Below are 26026 nucleotides of genomic sequence, written 5' to 3'. Positions count from 1 at the left end.
CCTTCATAAAAACAAAAGGGTCGATTTATTACGAAGATGTAGGAGTTCTAAATTCATGTGCACCTAGTATCAGGATCACAAAAGATATAAAGCACAATCCCTCTTATCAGAAATGGACAGATCCAGCAGGCAGAAAATCATTAAGAACATGGTTGAACTCAACAGCACCATCAATCGACTGCATACAATTAATAACAACAGTGTATAAAAACTTCTCCACGGCCAACTGGGATTTATTCCAAGTATGCAAGGCTGGTTCAACATTCAAAAATGACTTAGTATAGGAGAGCCTGGGTGACTCAGCCAGTTAAGCATCTGACTTCGGCTCAGGTCACGATCTCACAGTTTGTGGGTTCGAGCCCCACATCAGGCTCACTGCTGTCAGCCTGTCAGTAAAGGGTCTGCTTCAGATCCTCGGTCCCCCTCTCTCTCTCTGCCCCTTCCCCACTTGCTCTCTCTCTCTCAAAAAAAAAAAAAAAAAAAAACTAAAAAAAATTGCTTAGTGTAATCCATCATATCAACAGACTAAAAAAGAATATGATAGCATATGATCCTATCAGTAGATGCAGAAAAAGTGTTTGACAAAATCAAACACCAATGCAGAATAAAAACCCTCAGTCAACTAGGAAGGGAACGTCCTCAACTTGGTAAAGAACACCCACAAAATATCTGCAGTTAACGTACTTAATGGTGAGAAAATAGAAGCTTTCCCACTAAGATCAGGAACAAGGCAAGGACGCCCCTTCTCATGACTGCTTTTCAACTGAAAAGCACTGAAGTCCTAGCTAATGTAGTAAGGGAAGGAAAGAAAGGGTACAAAGGTATACAGATAGGAAGAAAAAAATAAAACTGTCTTTGGGGCGCCTGGGTGGCGCAGTCGGTTGAGCGTCCGACTTCAGCCAGGTCACGATCTCGCGGTCCGTGAGTTCGAGCCCCGCGTCGGGCTCTGGGCTGAGGGCTCGGAGCCTGGAGCCTGTTTCCGATTCTGTGTCTCCCTCTCTCTCTGCCCCTCCCCCGTTCATGCTCTGTCTCTCTCTGTCCCAAAAATAAATTAAAAATGTTAAAAAAAATAAATTAAAAAAATAAAAAAAAAAATAAAACTGTCTTTGTTCATAATTTAGCAATTTAGAGTTTTCAAGGCCTTTTTGCAAAGGAGAAAGTGACTAAGAAAAGTACTTTCCCAGGCATGCGTGAAACTATTACCAAGTTCAGAGCTCTATTAACATTTAACCTTATGAAATTCAGAAAACAGCAAGAAAAACAGTGTTTGTGGTTGGCCGGAGAATCAAACAACTAAACTAATAACAAGAGTTTACAGCAAGTTGCAGAGCATGTCAAAAACGGTACGTAACAAACTCGGCTGCAGGAGCCCAATGAACATCTTCCTCAGACCAGTCCCTGTGGCACCAACAAGCCCCCCAGGAATGAAGAAATGACAAGTATCTCTTCAAAGTTATGGAGGGACCTTTCCCATCCTCATTGTGGACGCTTGGGGACTGAGCAATTATATCTGAGAAATGCCTACAGTTTCAAAAACATAGCAAACCACCAAAAATAATCTGTCTGGTTTGTATATACATATGAAATAAGCCTGTATGCCTTTACTTTTCTGGAGTAGAATTTATGAGATGACAATTTTGTTTTTCTTTTTGAAGACAAAATCAGGCAGTAAATTAAACATATGTCCAAGGGGTTTCCCAAGCAAGCCTTCTTCCTCACGGCCTGGCTGTAAGCAGCAGGAATGAAAACGTGATCTCAAACGGACGGGCAGGGAACCCACAGCTCTCAGCAAACGTGCCTGGAGCACATCTAGTGCTTTACCTCTCCGTGCTGTCCTCATCCAGGGTGATCTCCATAAACGTCTTCAGTTTTCTGTGAACAGTGGCTGCAACATCCTTCACTCTTGAACTTCTCTGTTTACCTAAGAGGAAGTTATAGTAAAGACAGAGCAACGATTTTAGCACTGGCACACAAAAGTAAGCATACTCTGCTATCGATATGGGCACAAGTTCAAGAAGAATGAGCCTCCCCACCCTTCGAGTTAATCTACCCACTGACCTGTGGAACAGGAATCATCCCCTCACAGGGATGTGAAAAGATGAAGTGGACATTTTTGAAAGCACTTCATCAGCCCTTAGGGACAGCTCTAGTGGACAATTCCATGAGCTCTGTCTATGCCATCACCTGTACCTCCATCAGAGATGACAACTGCCACATTTCAGAGTCATCATCAGTGTGGCAAATATTTAAGCACCTGTTAAGTACTAGGTGCTCAGCAGCACCCCAGCCCCTGTCCTCACCCCCTCACGTGGAGAATTTCCCCTCATTCTCCAGGCCTCAACTTGGGTGACAGTCCCTTAGAAGTCTTTTCTGATGCCCAGCCTGGGTAACGCTAGTCACAAAGTGTTATCGTGATTCTGTAGGCACGCCATGCATTCAGGCTTACGGAGAGTGCCTATCTCCCTAGAAGCACTCTCTATCTGTAACACGTTATGTCTTGGAAAATCATTTCAACATTAGTAAAGCTGAGCAAAAAATTCAGAAACTTAATGGTAACCTGCAGGGAGATTACTGCATTTTATACTGAGATGAGCATTTTAGAAGTATCTCCAATTATTTTTCCGGTACTATTTCAACTGGCTGGGATATTCAGAAAAGGCAAGTGCAAGGCTTAAGCAGAACAGAAGATACATTCATTAAGTATTAACACCAAAACATACCATCATTAGCAAAAATAAATTCAGAACTTTAAACATAGGTAACACATGACAAACCAACAGGAATTCAATTCTGAGGCACAAAGAGGGACATGTAATGGGTCCAGTGGGGAAAGGTGACAGGTGAACAGGACTGCACTAGGAAGCGTGAGCCAGCTGGGTTCCAGGCTAGTACAGGGTTAGCTGAGCAGAGGAAACCCAGCAGACACTGTTTGTGCAGAGCGTGGGAGAGCAGGCTACAAGAGCTGGGAGGGTCTGACCGAAAGGGGATGCCACAAACGTGGAACCGAATTCCCAAACATTCCGTAACAGTTCTGTATGAGATTACACCCAGCAATATCCCAGACAGTATGAGAGAACATTTAACCAACCTTTGTTAATAACCAAAATAATATGCATAACAGCTGTGAGACACACAATGCCTTCAATATCATCAGAAGTAACACACGCCTTTAATTCATCTAAAAATGACCTGCAAAAAATTAATAAATATCTGGAATTATTCTATAGTATATATCCTAAAACTTTATAGGAGGACTAACACAGCCAAGATTCATCAACCACCATGAATTCTAGCTTTCAGGTAACGTGGATTAAACCTTCTAATACGTTCGCTGTAAATGTGCCAAGTCACACAGGTAAGATATTAACATCACACGATGTTGCCAGAAAGAGAAGGGGGACATTTTGGTAATTGAAAAAAAGCTACTCTGTATACCCACAATGCACACAAAAAAGATTCAATGTCACTGAAAGATAATTTATGGCTGCTAAATATGACGCTTTTTTTAAAGTTTTCATTTTGAATGTATCTGCTATTATAGTCCCTCAGGTATCAGGCAAGTGCAAAACCACTCCTTCCATACTCCATCAGTCCTGCCTGGGCCACAACAAACCCGGAACTGCAGCCAAGTGACACAGGGACAGCACGTACCCAAAGAACCACACTAGTGCTGAACCTAGTCAAGCGTTCTGAGTGTACTTAGGAACAAGTATTTGCTACACATTAACATTTTAAATGTTTCCCTCTAGCTGAATTTTAGTTATGCAAAGCATAACCAGGGACTATTTGGATGGATGGATGGATGGATGGATGGATGGATGGATGGATGTTATAGAAAATTAGAATTTGTTTGTATAATGCAAATTTTTAAAATAATGCAACTGGTTTTAATTGCTGATTAGAGAACACTATATGAAACACTTTTCTCATGGAAAAATGCATCTTTGAGAAATTCTGAGAGCTCAAAGAATAGACAGAAGCTACTGAGAGCTCACAGTCCAAGTGAGGAGATCAGGGCAATAAAGAGAGCATGGTTACCTGATCACAATCGGAGACTTCATTATTATTCCTATTAAACACCTTGAAAATGGCGGAAGGTCTGAAAGACCCTCGGGCGGGGTGAGCTCTTCTACATCAGAAACCTAGAAAGAAGTTCCAGACAGATCAGTAATTTCTAAATTGAAATGGAGACAGGGCTAGTTACTTGTTTTATACTGCTATGGGTTTTCATCCAGAAACCCAAAAGAATAATTTTTAATAACTGTTGAAATGTCTACAGTAATTATGATTAATCTATTTTATATTCAGGTGCATATTATTCATCAGACAGAAGTAAAAAGATACATACATCAATGGACAAAACTTTTGTCAAATAGCCTTTAATGTGGTATCATGTTCTGTAAATAATGTGTTTTTATGTGAGTCTAACTTGCTATTCCTACTCATCTAGAATCAGGATTTCTCAGTCCCAGCACAACTGACATCTCGGACTGGCTAATTCCTTGCTGTGGGACGTCCTTGGCACTGCAGGGCTTTGAGCAGCGTCCCAGGCCTCCACCCAGCAGGTCCCGGGCGTGGCCAGTGTCCTCTAGAGGAAGAGAACCACCCGCAGTGGAGTAACGTTGGTCTGGATGCATGAAGGGGACTCTGCCTGGATTTATGCCCTTTATCACCAACCTTACAAGTTTAAAGTCATCCATCAGTGGTGAATAAACTGCACGTGCAAATGGCTCCCCGGAAAGACTAAATCCAGAACCCTGCTCTGGAGAGGAGTCGGGGTGGGGGGAGGTTATGCTTTTATTTCAAATCTCACCTTCATACACCCACCACTGGCTCTCACCTACTTCTTAGCTATCAGGTGTGACTACACAGCTCTCCTCAATCAGCCTTTCCATACGCCCACTGGAGGATTCATAATACTAATTTGGATATTAAAGTCAATCATCTTTATGTATGAAATAGCTGTTTCTCATTAAAATGCTGTACATCTTAAATGTAAATGCATTTGTGATACAGACAAATGATTATTGACTGGTTATAATAAAAATCTTGAGATTTTTAGCATATGTAGCAGTAATATATATAACACGAGCACAGAACAGGAGAATGCTAATCGGAAGAACATTGTTACAAGACTTAAAATGTACAGGCACACTGTAATTTCTGCAGGGAGACTCATGAGTTAAATATGCATATTAAAATCTCCAGAGAAACCACTAGAACTGTTACACAAAGGACAATATAAAGTCAACAGAGAAGAGGGGCGCCTGGGTGGCTCAGTCAGTTGAGCGTCCGACTTCGGCTCAGGTCATGATCTCGCGGTCCGTGAGTTCGAGCCCCGCGTCAGGCTCTGTGCTGACCGCTCAGAGCCTGGAGCCTGTTTCAGATTCTGTGTCTCCCTCTCTCTCTGACCCTCCCCTGTTCATGCTCTGTCTCTCTCTGTCTCAAAAATAAATAAACGTTAAAAAATAAATAAAGTCAACAGAGAAGATAAAATGGAACAGTGCAAACACTGCCATTTCATCAAGAAATGGCAGGAAAAGAAGTAGGGGAACTAATAGAAAACAAACATCAAAACGGTCAAATTAAACCCAAATATATCGGGCACCTGGGTGGCTCAATCAGTTAAGTGTCCAACTCCTAATTTCAGCTCAGGTCATGATCTCATGGTTCATGAGATCAAGCCCCACATCAGGCTCTGTGCTGACACTGAGGGAGCCTGCTTGGGATTCTGTCTCTCCCTCTCTCTGTCCCTCCCCTGCTCCTGCTCTTAATCTCTCAAAATAAATAAACTTAAAAAATATATCTATCTATCTATCTATCTATATATATATATCATTATGTCATTAAAATCAAATGGGCTAGGGGCGCCTGGGTGGCGCAGTCGGTTAAGCATCCGACTTCGGCCAGGTCACGATCTCGCAGTCCGTGAGTTCGAGCCCCGCATCAGGCTCTGGGCTGATGGCTCGGAGCCTGGAGCCTGTTTCCGATTCTGTGTCTCCCTCTGTCTCTGCCCCTCCCCCGTTCATGCTCTGTCTCTCTCTGTCCCAAAAATAAATAAAAAACGTTGAAAAAAAAAATTTTTTTAAATAAAATCAAATAGGCTAAGCACCCCAAGTCAAAGGCAGAGATTGTAAACTAGACCCCCAAAAAAAAAAAAAAAACAAACAAACCAGGTCTACCCATGTAGTGATTATAGGAAACACTTTAAACACAGGAAAAACAGGTCAAAAGCAAAAGGGTAAAAAAAAAAAAAAAAAAAAAAAAAAAAAAAAAAAAAAAAGAAAAAGATATGCTGTGCAAACATGAAAAATGCCAGAGCAGACTAATGAGAAGTATCACCAGAGATGACAAGATGTCTCATAACTAAAGACAGTCAGTGTATCAAAACAACATAGTAGTCCCATGTGCACACCTAACAAAGCTCCCAAATACATGCAAACCAACGGGAAGAGACAAATCCACAGCAGCGCTAACCTCTCACTGATGGAACATGCAGACAAGTCAGTAAGGATACAAGAGAGGTCAGCGAACACCTCCTGTAAGGTAGTGAAATACATCAGCTCTGTGGGCAAACCACCTCTGTCACAACTACTCAACTCTGCAGTTACAGATGAAGTAGCCACAGAAAATCTGTAAACGGTGGGTGTGGCTATGCTCCAATATAACTTCATTTACAAAACCAGATGGTGAGCCAGGTTTGGCCATAGGCCATTAATCGATTGATCTATACTTGTCAGCTATAAAGCTCGATGGAGTAAATAAATCCTAGCTCTTAATTCTATGTATAATCTAGCTATCACTTTCCTAAACCAAAATGACCTTCCTTAAAGCTTTAAGGAGGGTCTTAAAATCTGTTGTTATAGGAACTTAGTTAGCTTTTTTCACACTCATGACCTCACAGTACAGAATTCAAATAAATTATATATATGTACATTTATATAAGTTAACAACATTGACTGTCAGATCCCATCTTTTCATACAGAGAAAATCTATCATCACCTTTCTATCTTCTGTGGCACTGTTCCACGCCCTCCCGCCATGCCTTGAGGGTCTTTCTGGGGAAACAGTTCTGACTGGAGTTATCATCCTGGTTAGGCCAATCTTTTTTTTTTTTTTTTTTTTTTTTAAATTTTTTTTTTTTTTTTTTCAACGTTTTTTATTTATTTTTGGGACAGAGAGAGACAGAGCATGAACGGGGGAGGGGCAGAGAGAGAGGGAGACACAGAATCGGAAACAGGCTCCAGGCTCTGAGCCATCAGCCCAGAGCCTGACGCGGGGCTCGAACTCACGGACCGCGAGATCGTGACCTGGCTGAAGTCGGACGCTTAACCGACTGCGCCACCCAGGCGCCCCAAGGCCAATCTTTACCCAAGAAGGCTAACTGTAAAAAATCTGCAACTGTTAGGAACACAGCCAGTCACTTACAGAGTAGAAATGAATACATTATCTGTTTAAAATGATATCGGAAATTCAAATTTCCTGTGCTTAGAAATGAAAAAGAAGGGGCGCCTGGGTGGCTCAGTCGGTTAAGCGTCCGACTTCGGCTCAGGTCACGATCTCGCAGTATGTGAGTTCGAGCCCCGCGTCGGGCTCTGTGCTGACTGCTCAGAGCCTGGAGCCTGTTTCAGATTCTGTGTCTCCCTCTCTCTCTGACCCTCCCCCGTTCATGCTCTGTCTCTCTCTGTCTCAAAAATAAATAAACGTTAAAAAAAAAAAAAAAAAAAATTAAAAAAAAAAACTATTTAAGAAATGAAAAAGAAAAGTATGGTTTATGCTACAGCAATACAGTCAGATGCAAACTACCCCAAACTGTCCTGTCTCCTGCTCACCACTGATCACTGCTGCTTCTGCCTTGTCAGGAGAGATTTTCTTTTTTTTTTTGTAAGTAGCCTTCACGCCCAGCAGAGAGGCCAGTCAGGGCTTGAACTCACAACCCTGAGATCAAGACCTGAGCTGAGAACAAGAGTTGGATGGTTAATCAACCGAGCCACCCAGGCGCCCTGAGGAGAGAAGAATCTCAAGAAATACATCAACTCACGTAGATCTCTAAAATGCAGCAGAAAAAAAAAAAAAAAAAAAAGTTCACAGTGGAAGGACTAGCTTGGTTTTAGTCAAAGATGACAACATCCCAAAAGTCACATGACTCTAGTCATAAGCCTGCTAGGAAACTAGGGGAGAGAGCTGGAGAAGCAGGCTACCTACTAAACTCTGAGTTCTTAAAAAATACTTGGAAAAACATGAAAATGTGCTGCCAGTAGAAAATAGAATGTTGTACAGTCAAAAGCAGACACAAGAGTTTCAGGATCAACAGACTTCACCTTGCGTAGTCGGTGACTTATCTCCACCACAGATGCGGCGATCACAGTGGAAAGTACGCCACGGTGCACGGGCGTGTCCGCATGCCAAGACTGAACGGTCATTAGAAATTCATGAAGAGGGGTCTGAACTGAGTAAAGAAGCTACAAGAAAACACACCAGGTTAGTCATTTTTCAGGGGTTAAAAAAAGACACTTTACAGGACAAACATTCCTATTGTCCTCCCTAGGGGTCGAGGAGTCCCAAATCTTGTTTGCCCGTTATCAGCACCCACTCCTTCCTTTCCCATTACTGACTCCGATCTCTCAGGCACCACAGCTAGACAAGGACAGACAGCAGTGAAGCCCACTGGAAATAGCAACAAAAGCAATGCAAAAACCCCCAAGAAGAGAAGGACCAACAGCATAAATAAAGGAAAAGTAAAGATACAGCATCAACAGTGAAAGAAGACCATGAGGCCATGTGTTCTGGTAGAAGGAGCACAGTCAATGGTAAAAGATTTGGTGAGAAAATAAAAGATTCTGGCACAAACTAAACTACACAAACAGATCACAGCACTTGAACCAACTCATCAAAAACAGAAGCATTTTGGGGTGCCTGGGTGGCTCAGGCAGTTAAGCATCTGACTCTTGATTTTGGCTCAGGTCATGCATAATCTCACAGCTTGTGAGTTCAATCTCTACCTCAGGCTCTGTGCTGACAGTGCAGGGCCTGCTTGGGATTCTCTCTCTCCCTCTCTCTCCCTCTCTCTCTCTCTCTCTCTCTCTCTCTGCACCTCCCCACTTGTGAGCTCTCTTTCTCTCAAAAATAAATAAATAAACATTACAAAAAAAAAAAAAGAAGCATTTCAAATTAACTCAAAGATGAACTGGTAAGCTAGGGAAAACGTGGCCAACAAACCAATCACTTTCTATCAGAAAAGAGCAGAAAAAAAATGAAACTCTTCAATGCTTCATAAACATCCTCCTATTTAAGCATTTTTTAAAACTTCGTTTAGGGTGCCTGTGTGGCTCAGTCAGTTGAGCATCCGACTTTGGCTCGGGTCATGATCCCACAGTTGGTGAGTTCGAGCCCTGCGTTGAGCTCTGAACTGACAGCTTTGAGCATGAAGCCTGCTTCAGATTCTCTGTCTCCCTCTCACTCTCTCTCTCTGCCCCTCCTCTGCTTGTGCTATCTCTCAAAAATGAATAAACATTAAATATATATATGTGTGTGTGACTATATATATATATATTTTTTATATGTATATATATAACTTATATATAGATATAAAATTAAAAAATTAAAAGAATAGCTGGGGAGTACCTGGGTGGCCAGGTCAGTGAAGCATGGACTCTTGATCTTGGGGATGTGAGTTCAAGCCCCACAGTGGGTGCAGAGATTACTTACAAAAGTAAAATCTTAAAAAAAAAAAAAAAAAAAAAAAAGAATAGCTAATTTGCATTTTTAAACCACTACTTAGAAAACAAAGACTGGGGGCACCTGAGTGGCTCCATTATCTGACTTCGGCTCAGGTCATGATCTCACAGTTCGCGAATTCGAGCCCCACGTCAGGCTCCGTGCTGACTACTCGGAGCCTGGAGCTTGCTTCGGATTCTGTGTCTCCCTCTCTCTCTGCCCCTCCCCCGTTCACGCTCTCTCTCTTAAAAATAAACATTAAAAAAAAAAAAAGAAAGAAAGAAAGAAAACAAAGACTGGCCCCATCCAATGACAGTATGATTTTAGGAGTAAAGCAAGTGTGGCACATGGGTCAGTATTTCCCACATGAACTGGCTACTCAAGAAACCTACTTCACAAAAGCTTTTACCAGCAAGGGACCCCCAGGCCCTTCCAGCTCTGTGACTCTCACTCCCAGTGAGGGGACACTGACAGGTAATGAGAGGGTAGTCTATGACGGAAATCAGTATCTCATCTGAGGAAAGTCCTCGTCATCTACAAATAATCAAAACCAGCATTCTCAAAAGTATATTTTAATTGGAAAACTCTGTGAAATAACAACGGAGTATTCACAAGCCCGTTGCAAGTAGTTCTGGGCTTCCTGTCCTGCCTGGCAGAGGACTCCCTCTCTTGCTGTTGGCCTGCTGAGCTGGGCTCATTAAAACCTGTTCCAAGACTAAGAGTCGGAGGTGGGCTCTTGGACCTCCCTCGCCAGGCACAGACGGCACGGCACCTCCTCTCTGACCACGCCATGCTCTGAAGGAGGTCAGGGGCAGCACCTGAAGGCCAGCGCCCTGTAACTTACCTCCCACACCAAGTTGCACCCCACCCAACAGCCCAACCGCACCCGCGAATGCTAACTGAGCCCGTGTGTGAGACGACACATCCCCATGCACCCCTGTCTGCCTGGCAAACACCGGCTGTCTATTGACCGACAGCCCGGCCCGGGAAGGCAGGAGTACCCGTAGGCCTTCTTCCGGCTGCTTCCTGAAGCTCCGTGCCATACATTCCAACATTTTCTGAAATACTTTCTGGACCGTATCGAACAGCGTCACAACTTCTTCATCTGAATCTGGTTTCTGTATCAAGGAACTTCCAGTTACCTCTTTCAGAATGCCAAAAAGTAATGACACATAAAAGAATCCCTTCACTAGAAAGAAAATTAGAAAAAAGCAGTTATCTAACCACAAAATTTAGCTGAGATTACTACGCTTTTCACACAACACGTGTATATTACGGTAACTTAAAATTGTTACTGGTAAGCCAATACCAGGTTGATCAGATTATTCTAAATTTGAATACATATAAAATTTAACAAATAAATTTAAAAACTTATTCCCTTTAATTACAATGCCAATACCTTCAACAACAGTAACAGCATATTTAACTCAGCCACTAAGAACCAGGCTCACTACACGTGGAGACAGCTTGGTCCCCTGAACACCTGGATTAGAGAACATGTCTTATTTTCTCATGTAATGGCAACATTAACACCAGCTCTAAGTCTGAGAGGGACGGCCCAAGAACTTTCAAAATGTGATTTACAAATCTCATAGGCCAACTCTGTTAAATTTCTAACACTGTAGTTTATCAGTGGTTTTTCTCTTCCAAATCACTTCCTTTACTGTGTTGCATTAATTTGATAAAGCGAGACGGGGGCCAGGTCACAGTTCTGGGCCTGCGGAAAACCCTGTTTCTCAGAACATGCCAGTCTGTAGGAAGGCTTCTTCCTGCCCTTCTCTCGCTTTACCTACTCTTACGCATTGATGAGAGGCAGGGGAGAAAGCCTGGATCATAGCACCACTCCTCATGCCATCAAGTGATGGGGCTGTGACCTCCAGGTAATCACTCAGTCCAGCTCCGCCCAGACCAGCTGGAAGGAAGCCGACCTCTCACTCACTCACTAAACACATTTAAATTAGTACCTAGTGTGCAAGCACAGACCTCGCGGTGTTAGTTACTATAGGTCCTTGGGGGAATAGCAACTTCCCAGTGGTTCTGAGGGGGCATTAAAGAACCCTACTCACATCCCCCATGTGGCAAGCAGACAGGCTGGGGGCTGCCACTGCACAAGCCCACCATGCTGCAAAGTCACTTGACAATTAGGCAAACCACAGGGAAGAGAATCCTAAGGCCCTCGTGAGAAAAACTCTGTGGACTCAGGCATGTCTGACACCAGAAGCACCTTTGTTTTGTTCTGTTTGTTTTTTAAGTAGGCTTCAACACCCCGTGTGGAACCCAATGGGAGGCTTGAACTCACAGCCCTGAGATCAAGACCTGGGCTGAGATAAAGAGTCGGACACTTAACTAACGGAGCCACCCAGGCGCCCTGACACGTGTGAACCCCCTAGCTGCATCAGTCTGTAAATTCCTTTTTTGGCATCTGCTAGTTTGCATTGCCTATCTGTCACCTGAAAGCAAGAGTCCTGATCAGCAAAGTGACGAAGGGAGGGGCTGGTTTGGTTATTAATTGCTTTAAACATGTTCTTTAATGAATGAAGTATACCTGTTTGCATGATTCCGAGACTCCATTGTAAAAGTTGTATCTGAAACTTATAATCGCCAAGGCCGACCATCACAACGTCTTTACACACCATCAGGTAGGTCTGTAAGACACACAGATTTACCTTAAACAGAGGCTACTGAAAGCCAAAAAAGGGGAATAAATCCAGCCTTGCAAAGCTTCGAATATCTGCTTGTACTACTAATGATCTCTTAAGGCAGGTATTAATAAAGATGTTTTACAGAAAAATTTTCATAAAGATACTTTAGTTCTCATTTTTATCTCCATAAGAAATCTGGAAACCCATTTTATGTAATTCCATAAACATTACTAAACACCTATTACATGCAATGTATAAGATTACATAAAAATTACATGGTTTATGTTTTGGGAAAAGACAAACTCTAGATGCTGAAATGACACTGTGAGTATTTAAGAAGAGCAACACTACTATCCAAGTTACAACTTTAAGATAGAAAATAAAATCTGAAACCACATCACGAACTTGAAGAGAAGGTTTCCATGTTTAAAGACTTCTAACCTGGATAATCTGCTGATAAACAACCCTGTGAAGCTTGAGATATTCTTCTTCTTGATCTTGGATAAAAGATAGAACTTTGTTTTCTAACCAAAACCCAGTGTCTTCCAAAATGGACAGGTAAACTTTTCCTTCTGAGCAGAACTGTCCAACAACAGAAAGACAAATTAGTACCAGAACCAGTATTGCCAACACACTTCGTACTGGGCCACAGCCAGGCACACGCTCACCTTGTGCTGAAGATGAATACTCAGCCGGCAGTGGAGGCTGAAGGCTCGCAGAGCCATCGCTTCATTAAAGTTGTGAGGTTTCCCACCTGGTGACTGCAAAATTGATTCCAGATCTGCCTGCAAGACAAAAAAAAAAACCCGTGGCCACGTTCCACTGTGTAAGTGAGGACGACCTGACTAACTTCACACACAGTTACAGTGGGAGGGTGACACCCTGGAGCAGTGGAGGTACTTTAATAACACAACAGAAGTTTCTGAGAAATGTAGTCTTCCCTTCTCTCTCTTCCAACACCCCTGCCCCTTCTAAAACAAGGTAAAAATTCGTCATAGTCATTGCTCAAGAATAGTCAGGATCAAGCACACAAAGCGTTTGCCCCTGGGGCAAATCCTGACCTGCTCCTGACCAGGACAGGACAGCCCGCCTGAGGAAAGAGGAAGAAAGGCAGCTCCTCCCAGGAATGATCCTCTCGGTGCTCAGGAAGGGCCAGAGCCTTAGCACGCCCACAGCTCCCTAACCTTGTACCCTAAAGGAGCAAGGCCTTAGTGCTGGGAAGCTTATGGGAGTCTGTGTCTGGCTGTCACATGAAGAGGGAGAAGGTTCCATCAGCGTTAGTAGGTGGGGATACCCTCTGTGCCCCTAGTGGCAAAGCCTGTTGGGAATGCCCCCACCCGTCTTTCCCAGAACCCATAGGCAGCCTTAATTTTTGGACAGCAGCACAGCCAGTGCTCAGCTTAGTCCACGGGCAAAATCCCAGCACTGCCTACCCATGCCTGGGCATCAGCCGTGGTCCATCTCCTTCCCTGGATGACTGTGCGCCTCCTTTTCCTCCTTCAGACCTCTCCCTCCCTTTCGTCATCTGATGCCCATGCTGAGCACTGGAGGCTCTGCCTCTGGCCCGACCAAACTCCACAGCAGTACCAGAGGCTGTCTCTGAGGGCTGGTGCTGGAGGATATGGCCAGAAGCCAGTAAGGAAGAAGGAAATGCTGAATTCACAGGAAACACTCTCCAAAGATTCCTGGAAAAGCTTGCCAAGGACCGTGAGGGTAAACTAGTATTCCGGCATCAATGCGTAAGAGTAGGTAAAGCAAGAGAAGGGCAGGAAGAAGCCTTCCTACGGACTGGCATGTTCTGAGAAACAGGGTTTTCCGAAGGCCCAGAACTGTGACTGGCCCCCATCTTGCCCCCCCACCCCCCGCCACGTTAGTCATCTGCTTCTCATGTCTTCATCTACAAATTGAAGGAGGGGCTTAGATAACTCTTAACTCCTTTCCAGCTAGAAAAATTTTACACTCTAAGTATGAAAAGTCTGGATCTTATTTTTCACTCCTAATTGCATGGGCTCCCTCAACTTTCCTCATCTGTTCTATAAAGTTACCTTTGACATTTCAAGTGCTTTCAAGAGGTGGTTAAGTTTCTTCCGGGGAGCAGAGAGCAAGCACTGTCGATTCTTTGGATGGGTGAGCAAATACTCTACGTAAACCAGCGCCCAATCAGGTTTTACAGGGCGTGTATCGTGGATCTGCACTTTCCGTTTAGATGCTGAGTTACTCTGAAAGAATACAGCGATAAACTGGCAATTAAAACACATGTTCCCAGGAAAGCATATGATTTTCTAATACACACGTGTCCTCATTCAGCAATTTTAAAGAAACAAGACACAAATATACCTTGCTCTGGGGCTGTTCTGGCAGCCAGTCACAAACGAGTTCCAGAATGTGTCCCACTTGTCCCCAGGAGCAGAGACAGTCCAACAAAGTACAATAGCGCTTGTCTGCTCCTCCTTCCTCTTGGTTTCTTAATGTGGAAATCACACCACAGCTGAAAATGCCAAATACATAAAATCAGACCTAACATTGGTTCACTAACAATTTCCCACTTTTCAAAAAGGTAAAAAAATAAAGTTAAACAAGTGAGGGTACATAAGGCCTTCCCACCATAGAACACTCAGACCTTCTCCGCTGCAGGAATAAATACAGCTTTCCCACAGTTACTACTCGGGCTCGGTCCCAACATAAAAGGCTGAATGTGAACACAGCTTTAGGAACACGGAGGCCAAGGCTGTCCGATGCAAGTGTTAAGTTATCAAGGACGTGCCAGGGCCATGAGACCCCCAGACCTTCTTTTCTGTCAGCTCTTTCAGACCCTAGAGCAAAGATTCCTAGTGCTTGGGAAAGAATTTTTGTTTAGCATCAGAACATCCATTTTTCCACAAATATGAATTAACATGAGTCATTTTTGCTGAGATAATAACTGACACTCTAGAACAACGCTATCCAGTGAAAATGCAGCACGAGCCACAAAAGCAAGCACTTAGGTGATTTCAAATTTTCTGACAGCCGCCTTTAAAAAAGTAAAGAAAAACAGGCATAATTAATCTCAATAACCTATCTTATCCGATCCACCACCTCCACAGGGCTGTCCTCCGGCACAGCTGACAGGAAACTACCAGCTCCTCACGCCCCTCCATCCACACCAGGCCCCTAGCCCACATGCACTCCGCGCCCTCGGCACACCTCGCCCAGGCGGCCACATGCAGACGTGCAGGCCTCGCAGCTCCAGAGCCCCTCATGCAGGCTTGACAAACAGACCCCCCACCCGGTGGAGCCCACAGCTTATGTTCCACGTGGGCTCTGATCCCTCAGCGACTGCAGAGCCCAGTGGAAACTGCATCCTGCGGCTCTCCCGCCACCGCTGTGAGCTTGAAGCTGAAGTGGGGCCATCTGCTGAACCTCACACGAATAACAGAGCACAAGACTGGCAGGGTTCCCGCCCCACCACCGTCCCAAGAGAGGATACCTGAAGGCGGGCACAGCAGAGGCTGGCATAAAGGACATGAGCATAAATAAAGGAGTCTTGCAGCGATCATCCTAAAAGCATACAAAGGGGAAAAAAGGGTACTTAAACATGATGACGTTGTGAAAGGCTCTCTGTACAACTTCCTGGTGAAGGGTCTGCAGACTGCTCAGTAGGAACCACAGCATTCCTCTCAGTGCTCACGGGGACACTTAGACCTACTGCTCAGCCTCATGTCTGATAAGCAGCTTCAAAGTTTTATGTGACATTTTACCACTTTGTGTGATGTATTAATTTGTGCAAATATTGATTAAGCACCTACTGCGTACGAGTTGCCAACCTAGATCCCAGGGATACACTGGTAACCAGAATAGACAAATTCTTTGCTATCAAGGCACATACTTCTATTTTAAACACAATACTGTTGAGAGAGAAAAAAAAATTAACTCTGTGCACTCAGAATCCTAAAAATAAATGTCAAGAGAATGAAACTAGTCAGAAAATAATTTTTCCATAAAATAATCAGAATATATTTGGGAAGACAGAATAGTTTAATGGAAAATGTACAGGCTTTAGAGTTACCAAGCCAAATCTAGGTGCAATCGGACTCCACAGTTTTACCAGCTGGAACAGCACAGAGAAGGAGGCAGCCTCTGAGGTCTGTTTCCTCCTCTGCCAAAGGGGAAAGAGCTGTTGGGAGGACCGGGTAGGGCACACAGGGCAGAGCCAACAACAGCACCCAGTACATGGTGACACTTAATAAGCTCTAACTACACCAGTATTACTGTGATGACACCATAACAAAAAGTGGACCAGGCCCAATCAAGAACACTTAATAAAAAAGATTCTTGGTTGGCTGGGAGAATAAGAGATGATGGATCCTAACAGAAAAAAAAAATAACAATTTTCCTGAAAATATACATGAAACGGTAACAAGGGCAAAATCAAAATTTGATCTGCAAGTAATCTGCATTCAGTTGGAATGAACCCACCCTTACTCCCAACTCCCAATGAAGAAAATATTTTCTTAATATTATAAAAGTAGACTGATAATTACCGCTAATTCTACTCTGAGTAATAGACTTTTTTTTCACTTACAAGGATGCCCACAAGGTTCTCTGAGCAACTGAGGGCAGAGAAGCTCTCTTGCCTGAATCATCCGGAACTGAATTAATTAGCTGCCTTCCTTAGGTCCCTATATACCTGCAGGCCGCAGTGCTCATTTGTCACCTCGTCCTGTACCCTATGGGCCTCTGTGTTATCTGCTGAGAATTCAGAGATAATGCTGGTTTCATGGCCCAGTGTAATTATTTGAGCTTTTAAATGTACTAATAACTTTGGCAATTTAGATTATTTACCTTCCTGACAGGTCACAGTTGCATTTCAGGGGCACAATGAAGCTCAGACACTTGACAGTCACAGAAGCGTAGCTCAGAAAAGCTAAGAGGTCAAGGTCACATAAGCAGTTTTGGAAGAGCCCAGAAGTAAAATTTAGCAAGAGAAGGATGTTTCATAAAACCTACGGTCTTTCTATATTTTTTTTTTTTTAATTTTTTTTTTTCAACTTTTTTTTTTTTAATTTATTTTTGGAACAGAGAGAGACAGAGCATGAACGGGGGAGGGGCAGAGAGAGAGGGAGACACAGAATCGGAAACAGGCTCCAGGCTCCGAGCCATCAGCCCAGAGCCTGACGCGGGGCTCGAACTCACGGACCGCGAGATCGTGACCTGGCTGAAGTCGGACGCTTAACCGACTGCACCACCCAGGCGCCCCGGTCTTTCTATATTTAAATCATGCTTTCTTTATAACTGGGAGTAAATATGTATTTCTAGCACAATCTTATTTTTGTTTTGGAAATAATAAACTTCCCTCAGAAGTAAGAAGTCACAGCTGGTTAAGTGTCCAACTTCGGCTCTGGTCAGGATCTCACAGTTTGTGGGTTCGAGCCCTGTGTCGGGCTCTGTGCTAACAGCTCAGAGCCTGGAGCCTGCTTCAGATTCTGTGTCTCCCTCTCTCTGCCCTCCCCCACTCATACTCTCTCTCTGTCTCTCAAAAATGAATAAGTGTTAAAAAAATATTTTTTTAAAAAAAGAAGTAAAGAGTCAAGAAATAAAAAGAGTTTCCTTCATCAAAATAGAAGTTATGTATGTGATTCTATTTGCAGACACAACTCAAACACTTCAGAAACCCATCTGCTTACAGTGTGCCATCAAATGCCTACAAGTGCCCACAAAACTCCGTGGCTATGGCATCGTGTTAGCAGACTCCTCTTTCTCAATCCCTGCCAACCACACTAGATTCCCAAATAGTGTTACAGACCATTAAAGACACAAAGGCTGAGCACTTACACCCACATTTCCCTCCGTGCTGGGGAAATGAGGCTGAAAGACGTATGGCCTCCACCCTCGAGAAAGGCCAAGAGGCCACCTATCCTGCCAGGTAAGAGCTGGGTCAGTATTCCTCACTTACAGATGACAAACTAGGTCCAGACAGGTAAGTGTGCCGGGCACTTCTGCTGATTCTGCACAAATGTAATCTTAACACGCCTGCCCGCTGTGTGAGCAGCCTTACCTTAAAGACTTTCAGGTACTCAGGGAGCACAGAGGCAAACTTGTTAATGGTGTAAACTCTGGCTTCTTTGTTATTTTCCATACTTCTATGAATACTTTTCCAGAGAATTACAACGATTTCTAATAAACCGGCCATGGATGCAACATCACTTACAGACAGTGTTTTGTCCAGAACCTAAGATACAAATAAACTGATTGTGACAGAATCAAATCTTAACAACCATTATGATAACGGCTTTATCGTTAAAAGTACATGCCAGAATTCCAGACCTAAAGCAGAATGTGAAGTATACCAAGTCTATTTTCATTTCCTAAAAAGGACTTTGTCTTCTATTTGAAAATCTCTACTAGAGGTGAAGGTCTTTAAAAACCCATTCAAGAAGTAAATGCTAAATTAACACTATATCCTTTCAATAAACAGTTTATATGAATTAAAAATCCTTGGGGCGCCTGGGGGGCTTAGTCAGTCAAGCGTCCAGCCTCAGCTCAGGTCATGTTCTCACGGTTCAGGGGTTCGAGCTTCAAGTTGGGCTCTATGCTGACAGTGTGGAGCCTGCTTCAGATCCTCTGTCTCCCTCTCTCTCTGCTCCTCCCCAGCTTACTCTCTCTCTCTCTCTCTCTCTCTCTCTCTCTCTCAAAAATAAACATTAAAAAAAATCCTCTAAAAATAAAAATGTAAACTATTATCTTTAAGGACATAATACGTGAGTACAGAACATATTTTTCTTTTACCATATCTTCTTTTTTTACTATATCTTCTAAGTCGCAAGATGTTACTTCTCGCCATGAACTTTGATGTGAACAGACTGCGGGAGGAGGGAAGAACTGTAAAATGTGATTTACTTAGATGTGATTGCTACTGAGACTCCACTACAAACTCAGCCCCATCAGATCACCCCAGGCTGTCTGCCAGGCACTCCACTCTGTGGGCCTGGTAGGTCCAGCTCCCGAACTCTGGTATAAGGGCTGATGATGACCAACTCCCACTCGATCGTGGACTTCTTCAGACACCTTTCACATCAGGGGCGCCTGGGTGGCTCAGTCGGTTGCGCTTCCGACTTCGGCCCAGGTCACGATCTCACCGTCTGTGAGTTCGAGCCCCGCGTCGGGCTCTGTGCTGACAGCTCAGAGCCTGGAGCCTGCTTCGGATTCTGTGTCTCCCTCTCTCTCTAACCCTCCCCCACTCATGCTCTGTCTCTCTCTGTCTCAAAAATAAAATAAAACATAAAAAAAAAAATTAAAAAAAAAAAAAAAAAAAAAAGACACCTTTCACATCTTCTGAGCTTATGCTGGCTGTAAGCAATAATCACCGCTGTGTTCCTCTGAGTGCTCCACTGAAACCACAAATGCACTCTGGGTACGTCTTCTTCTGTACGGAACATAGGCCCCACACTGCCACAACCAGCTCGGACACACACTGACGGTGTCTGCTAGCCAGCCCTAGAATGGGACTGTACCAAACACAGTCTGATAACTTGCCAACAACCACTACAGAAAATTTCCAGAAAAGGGTCTACAAAAGAGGATTCATTTCAGGTACTGGTATTATGCTATCTACTCAAATGCAATGGGAAAAGATAGTTTAAAAGAAAACAAAACTTGGGGAGCCTGGCTGGCTCAGTCAAAAGAGCATGCAACTCTTAATCTCAGGGTCATGAGGTCAAGCCCCATGTTGGGTGTAGAGATTACTTAAATAAATAAATAAACTTTAAAAAAGAAAAGAAACTTAAGGAGGTCACACAGAAAAAGCAAAAGTGGCTTCTACATAAATCTAGATTTTTCATTACACACTTAACACTCCGAATGAGCTATGGCCAAATTTGAAAAGCAATCAAACTACTAAAGGCTTAGAAACTACTGAAAGAATGATACAAATAACAGATTGACAAAATTCCATTCTGTATTTAACTTTACTTTTTACCATTCCAATGTTTAGCATAGCAGCCTTATCATTAAAGTCTCAAGAAAAAGCCACCACTGCTTTTTCACAAAAATGTGCTAAGTTCCTAAGTAAGATTTCATTAAATAGGAAGCCAATTTTTTATTTTAGCAGAGAACATCTTTGATTGTTAGTAGTTAGCAATGAGTAAAAGAATGACTTCAAAAATTTTGCTTTTAGCTACCTAGATATTCTTAGAATGAGAATATCCACATGACAAAGTGTGCTTCTTGTCTAGCACAAACTATAACAGTCCTACATATTTCTAAACTCTTCTGTTTTCTACTAATATAGAAACTGACCCAAAATGTTGTAAAATGCAAGCTTTCTCAGTTATACCTAGGTTTCTAATAACAGAGGTATGGGGTTCCTTCAATATTTAAAAAACTTAATAGTCTCAGGGCGCCTGGGTGGCTCAGTTGATTAAGCGTCCTACTTCAGCTCACGTCATGATCTCACAGTCCATGAGTTCGAGTCCCACGTCGGGCTCTGTGCTGACAGCTCAGAGCCTGGAGCCTGCTTTGGATTCTGTGTCTCCCTCTCCCTCTGCCTCTCCCCCAACTCGTGCTCGCTCGCTCTCTCTCTCTCTCTCTCTCTCAAAAATATAAATAAATAAATAAAATGTAAAAAAAAAAAAAAAGGAATAGTCTCTCAACTAATAAATCACAAACATGTTTTTTCTCTTCTGCAAAACCATTTCCACCATCAGAGTGAGTTTGCGAGGGTGGCCCACAGAGAGGCTGTGCTTGCTCCATAGCCAGGACACTCAGCTCCCTGTGCATCACTGCGTCCACTTCCCATCCTGTGACCCCACGTGCCCTGCAAAAGTGGAGTGAGGCCACCATGCTGGCATCTCCAGCTGAGGGTTCTGAAGATGTATGAGCAGACATGGGATCACTTTCCTGAAAAGTTCTGCCCAATCTGTATATTGAGGGAAAAGCTCTGAAGACAGGAACTCCAATTCCACCGAACATAAAAGCAGAACCAACTCCAATGCCCTGGGCTGAAGGCTTCCCAAATCCAGGCCATGAAGGCCTGTGAGTGGCTGGAACTGCTAGTCAGGGCCCACTGCCAGGATAAAAGCCAGTCCCACTCTTTTCTGCTCTTTTCTCCTTTATTCCACATCTGCCTCCCTGACTGGGACTGAGGACGACTTGTTTAAGCAGGGACTGGGCTGCTGGAGTGCTGGGCCTCCAGCTGCATGGGCTCAGGAGGCCCCAGGGAGCATCCGGGAGTCATCAGGCCGGCGAACAGGCCAGGCTGCAGCTATAGCCCCAAGCAAACCTGTCAGCCTCTCCTAGAAAAAGGCCTGTGTCAGACAGAGGTGGTGAGACACAGGATGGGAGTGTGGCAGGGTCAGACCAATGCACGGACCTCTCCTCGCGGCCTATATGCAGGACCATGTTTCAGCAAAAGGGCAGATTGTCTTTTATGACTTCCTGTTTTTAAGTATGCTCCACACTCAATGTGGGGCTTAGAACTCACAACCCTTAGGGGCGCCTGGGTGGCTCAGTCGGTTAAAGTGTCGGACTTCAGCTCAAGTCATGATCTCACAGTTTGTGAGTTTGAGCCCCGCGTCAGGCTCTGTACTGACAGCTCAGAGCCTGGAACCTGTTTTGGATTCTGTGTCTCCCTCTCTCTCTCTGCCCCTCCCCTGCTCACACTCTGTCTGTCTGTCTGTCTCTCTCTCTCTCTCTCTCTCTCTCTGTCTCTCAAAAATAAATAAATGTTAAAAGAAGAAGAAGAAAAAAAAAAACTCACAACCTGAGATCAAGAGTCACATGCTCACCTAACTGAGCCAGCCAGAGGCCCCTTTTGGGACTTTTATTTATTTTATTTCATTATTATTTTTTAAAGTTTATTATTTTTGAGAGGGAGAGAGAACATGAGCGGGGAAGCCAGGGAGGGGCAGAGAGAGGAGGGAGATAGGATCTGAAGCAGGCTCCATGCTGCCAGCACAAAGGCCCACGTGGGGCTCAAACCCATGAACCCTGAGATCATGCATGACCTGAGCCGAAGTTGGACAGCCGACTGAGCCACCCAGGTGCCTGTGACTTTTTTTAAAGACCAGTTTCTCATCTATGTGGGTACTATAAAACTACCTCCAAATTTTACTTTAGATGTACCTAAGCATGAAAGTTGTTTATAAGCTTAAGATACTGCTTATAAGTAATACATGTCTAAGTCTTAAATTTCTTTTATCGGGTCACTCTGGATTCTGAGTAAATAGCAGCTAACTAGTCCCTTTGATTAATTACTGTTTAAAAGACAATTCTAAATAAAGATTATTCCTAGAAATTCAACCCCAAGATGTTTCTAGTAGACTGTTACAGCAATGGCTAGCAGTAAACCCTTAAGAACACTACTACCCATTAATTATAAAATATGGTAACATCCGGAATCCAATCCAGGTGTATGTTACACCTACATTGAATTAAAATATACAGAGAACCTTAAGGCAAAGAAAATGTGGGATAGGGTGTTACCAGTAATAAACTTCCCTGTGTATTAAATACTACCCAAATCCCACAACAAACTACAAAGGATACAGAGCAATTCTTTCAAAAACATTAATTATGACCTTCCAAAATAATTAGTTGAACTATCAATAGTAAAGGAATAAATGGAAAATAAAATATTGTTAACATGACACTCCATGGGAATGCCAGCTTTGATCCAGTGTTCTGCCTCTCTCTGAGCATGGGTCCCGGGGCCTAGTCTTCACCGAGATAACTCGGCCGCAGCTGTGGCTGGGCCAGGGCAAGCTGACTGCACTCACGTTCTCCTTCTCCCTCTCCTCATGGCCCTCGTGGCCCTCTTGTGCTGCCCTCCGGATGCAGGCATTCAAGCAATGGCGAATCACATGAATCAGCTTTGCTAAAATGTTTAAGATAATCAATAATTAATTTGTGTTTCTTCAACAAAACCATCTTTCTAATAGTAAAATTATAATCCCAAACAATCAAAAGTATCATTGTAACGGAAATCATTAAGAAATGCATTCAAGCGTGAAGCTCGTTAAAATGACCAACACTGAAGACAAGTAACATTAACTATGCTTCAGGCAGACAATATAACAAGTACTGAGAAGTGAATGTCCAGCACCTATATTAGTGCAGGCCGTGTGCTCGTGGGCGTGCTGATAGAACTTCCTGGCAGCTGCGTGGTTCATCTGGACCAGTGTGACGCAGCGCTCGCACCATACCTCCTCGGGCTGGTTCACAGGCAGGAAAGAGTTGAAGATGAGGTTCACCAGGCGTCGAGACACAGGCCGGGAATCTGACTCCAGACGAACCAAAATATGCTCCATGGGGCATATTTTCCAAAACTATATATAAAGCATACACAGAAGGAAAATAGTCAATTGTCCCTATAATCTTGAAAATACTTTAAGCAAAATTTCCTGAGCAAAATCAAAAAGGAACTAATTTTTCTATTCCAAAAAAACTCATTTCAAATGACTACACCAGAATCTGTGACTCTTCTGTACAGAAATTAGAATAAACCAATATTTTAAAAAGCACTGACAGGAACACCTGGGCAGCTCAGACGGTTAAGCATCTGACTCTTGATTTCAGTTTAGGTTAGTTTGAGCTCCACATCAAGCTCTCTGCTGTCAGCACAGAGTCTGCTTTGGATCTTCTGTCCCCCCACCCTTCCCCCACTAGCACTCTCTCAAAAATAAACAAACATTAAAAAAAAAAAAAAAAAAAAAAAAGCACTGACAAGGGCACCTGGGTGGCTTAGTCGGTTGAGTGTCCAACTCTTGATTTCCACTCAGGTCATGATCTCACAGTTTGTGAGTTTGAGCCCCACGTGGAGCCTGCTTGGGATTCTGTCTCTTCCTCTCTACTCCTCCTCCCCCCCCCCCACCCGGCCCCCGCTCGCTCTCTCCCCCTCTCTCAAAATAAATACTTAAAAAAATATAAAAAGAAGCACTGACATACAAGGTGCCAAGTAGAACACTGTTGAGAGGGTTAATCATAACTAATCAGTATCATGCTCGGTATAAACTCTCAAATGATAGCTATGACTATCAGTCTAATAATTTAAAAATTTCCTAAAACACCATAACTTGTAGCCCATTAATGTGAAAAGTGTATAGAAAAATTTACAACAGTCTTGACACAGAAAGCTGAAGTGGACACCCCATTCCGTACCGGGGAGAACAGAGGCATCACCCCTGAACCCCAGCGGTACCTGGTCCACTGCCCACAGGGGGCAGCACCCTCTGGCGCATCCCTGCCTCCCTCTGCAGTGCCAGCTCGCCTAGATGACCACCGGCCTCCTCCAGCCCACCTTACAGCTGCTGCACAGCCACAACTGTCCCGTAGCCCCCCAGTCAAAAGCCTCAAAGTTGTCCACCGCCTACAGAAAAGGGCCAAACTTGTAAGCAAGACACTCCAGACAAGAGAAAAACTAGTAGACAGAAAATAGATTCTCATGGTGAAATGTTCAAATCCTGTCCCAGTCACTTCTCAGCTGGCATCTGGTGGTCTCCTCACCTGTCTAGTGGGGACACCATGACATGCATGCTCCTCGAAGACCTGCCTCCAACAGCCAGTCCCTCTTTCCAGTATTTTCAGCTAGATCTTTCTCATCAGCATTTAAGTATTTTTCAACTCATTCCAAACCCTAAAACAAAAAGCCTCCCCATGAAACTCTGCTTGAATTTCCTGTCTTCTTGCAGCTCACTTTACCTCCCACCCTGGAACCCGCCTCTACGTACCCACTACACCTCAACCCATAGAAACATGGCTTCTACCCTCACTGAACTTGTTCTTGCCAAGATCATAATGACCTCCTATTAAAAATCCAGATGAACATATTCACGCCTCCCCTTACAGGAAACCTCTGAGCATCTGATGCTACTGATCACTTCTCCCAGAAATGTCCGAGGACACTTCTGCTCAGACACCTCATGGTACTTCTGAAAAAGTTTTTGGAGTAAAGACAATAACTAAGCCCAAGCCCTACGCCAAACACTTCTACTCACACTGGTACCGGGGGAAGCAAATAGCACCCCCGTGCTTCCAGCAGTAAGCCACACAGAGAGGACAGTGTTCTCAGCCCTTGTCCTGCCAGGGGCAGGCATCTTCACAGAAGAGAGCCCACTGCCAACTAACTCCAGCACTGACTCAGAGAGTGACTGGAGACTCTTACTCAAAAGTGAAAGGCAGTGCTTTCGAGGTTCAAGAGAAGAAGGTGGCAATGAGTCCAAGGATCTGACAGCTTTGACCACCTCCCCTGCTCCCTTCCTGCCTGAGTGTCAGTCCAGATGGATCACTGGTTTTGAGTGCGAATGTACTGAGGTGCAGCCCTAAACAGCACATCTGTGGGTAACAATGACACCAGTAAAAAACACTTCCCAAAACATTCAAGTGCACGTAACTATCCAGCGCAATTTCACAACCATGCAAAAGCAGATTCAACCCAAGACTAAAATAACCAATGAATGGACTGACAGTTCACCTGCTCTACTAAGCCGCCTGCAACATCACAGGAAGGTAGGCGAGAGTGGTGTGCAGGCCATACACTGATGCAGAATGGAAGCAGATAGCCTAAGGGACAGAGCGGATACCTCCAGATTGCTGACTTCCTCTGGGCAACAGTACCCTCAGCAGGAGCATCACACTTTCCCCATGTGAGAACTTGCGGGTCAAGATAATTCTGCCACTAGTAAATGTCAACTTCA

General features: G+C 43.8%; 1 protein-coding gene across 6 annotated transcripts in view; it reads right to left on the bottom strand.

Moving 5' to 3' along the window:
• NCAPG2 (non-SMC condensin II complex subunit G2) overlaps positions 1-26026 on the bottom strand; it is a 68127-nt gene that overhangs the window by 5645 nt on the left and 36456 nt on the right. For 3 of the 6 annotated variants that reach the window (XM_058723622.1, XM_058723620.1, XM_058723621.1), the window contains exons 15-28: positions 23437-23659; positions 23111-23208; positions 18394-18567; positions 15826-15896; positions 14697-14847; positions 14405-14578; positions 13028-13144; positions 12801-12941; positions 12263-12362; positions 10719-10906; positions 8322-8462; positions 4039-4142; positions 3089-3189; positions 1822-1921 (exon numbers count right to left, since the gene is read on the bottom strand). In XM_058723622.1, coding sequence (XP_058579605.1) covers positions 1822-1921; positions 3089-3189; positions 4039-4142; positions 8322-8462; positions 10719-10906; positions 12263-12362; positions 12801-12941; positions 13028-13144; positions 14405-14578; positions 14697-14847; positions 15826-15896; positions 18394-18567; positions 23111-23208; positions 23437-23659 — 1883 coding nt within the window. Of the gene's footprint in view, positions 1-1819; positions 1922-3088; positions 3190-4038; positions 4143-6300; positions 6540-8321; positions 8463-10718; positions 10907-12262; positions 12363-12800; positions 12942-13027; positions 13145-14404; positions 14579-14696; positions 14848-15825; positions 15897-18393; positions 18568-23110; positions 23209-23436; positions 23660-26026 lie in introns of those variants that run through there. The other 3 variants (XM_058723625.1, XM_058723626.1, XM_058723624.1) reach the window with 3 other exon arrangements.

Source organism: Neofelis nebulosa, chromosome 4 (assembly GCF_028018385.1).
Source record: "Neofelis nebulosa isolate mNeoNeb1 chromosome 4, mNeoNeb1.pri, whole genome shotgun sequence".
Taxonomy (NCBI): domain Eukaryota; kingdom Metazoa; phylum Chordata; class Mammalia; order Carnivora; family Felidae; genus Neofelis; species Neofelis nebulosa.
The sequence above is the reverse complement of the archived record's forward strand: the minus strand, read 5'-3'. Positions and strand labels throughout refer to the sequence as shown.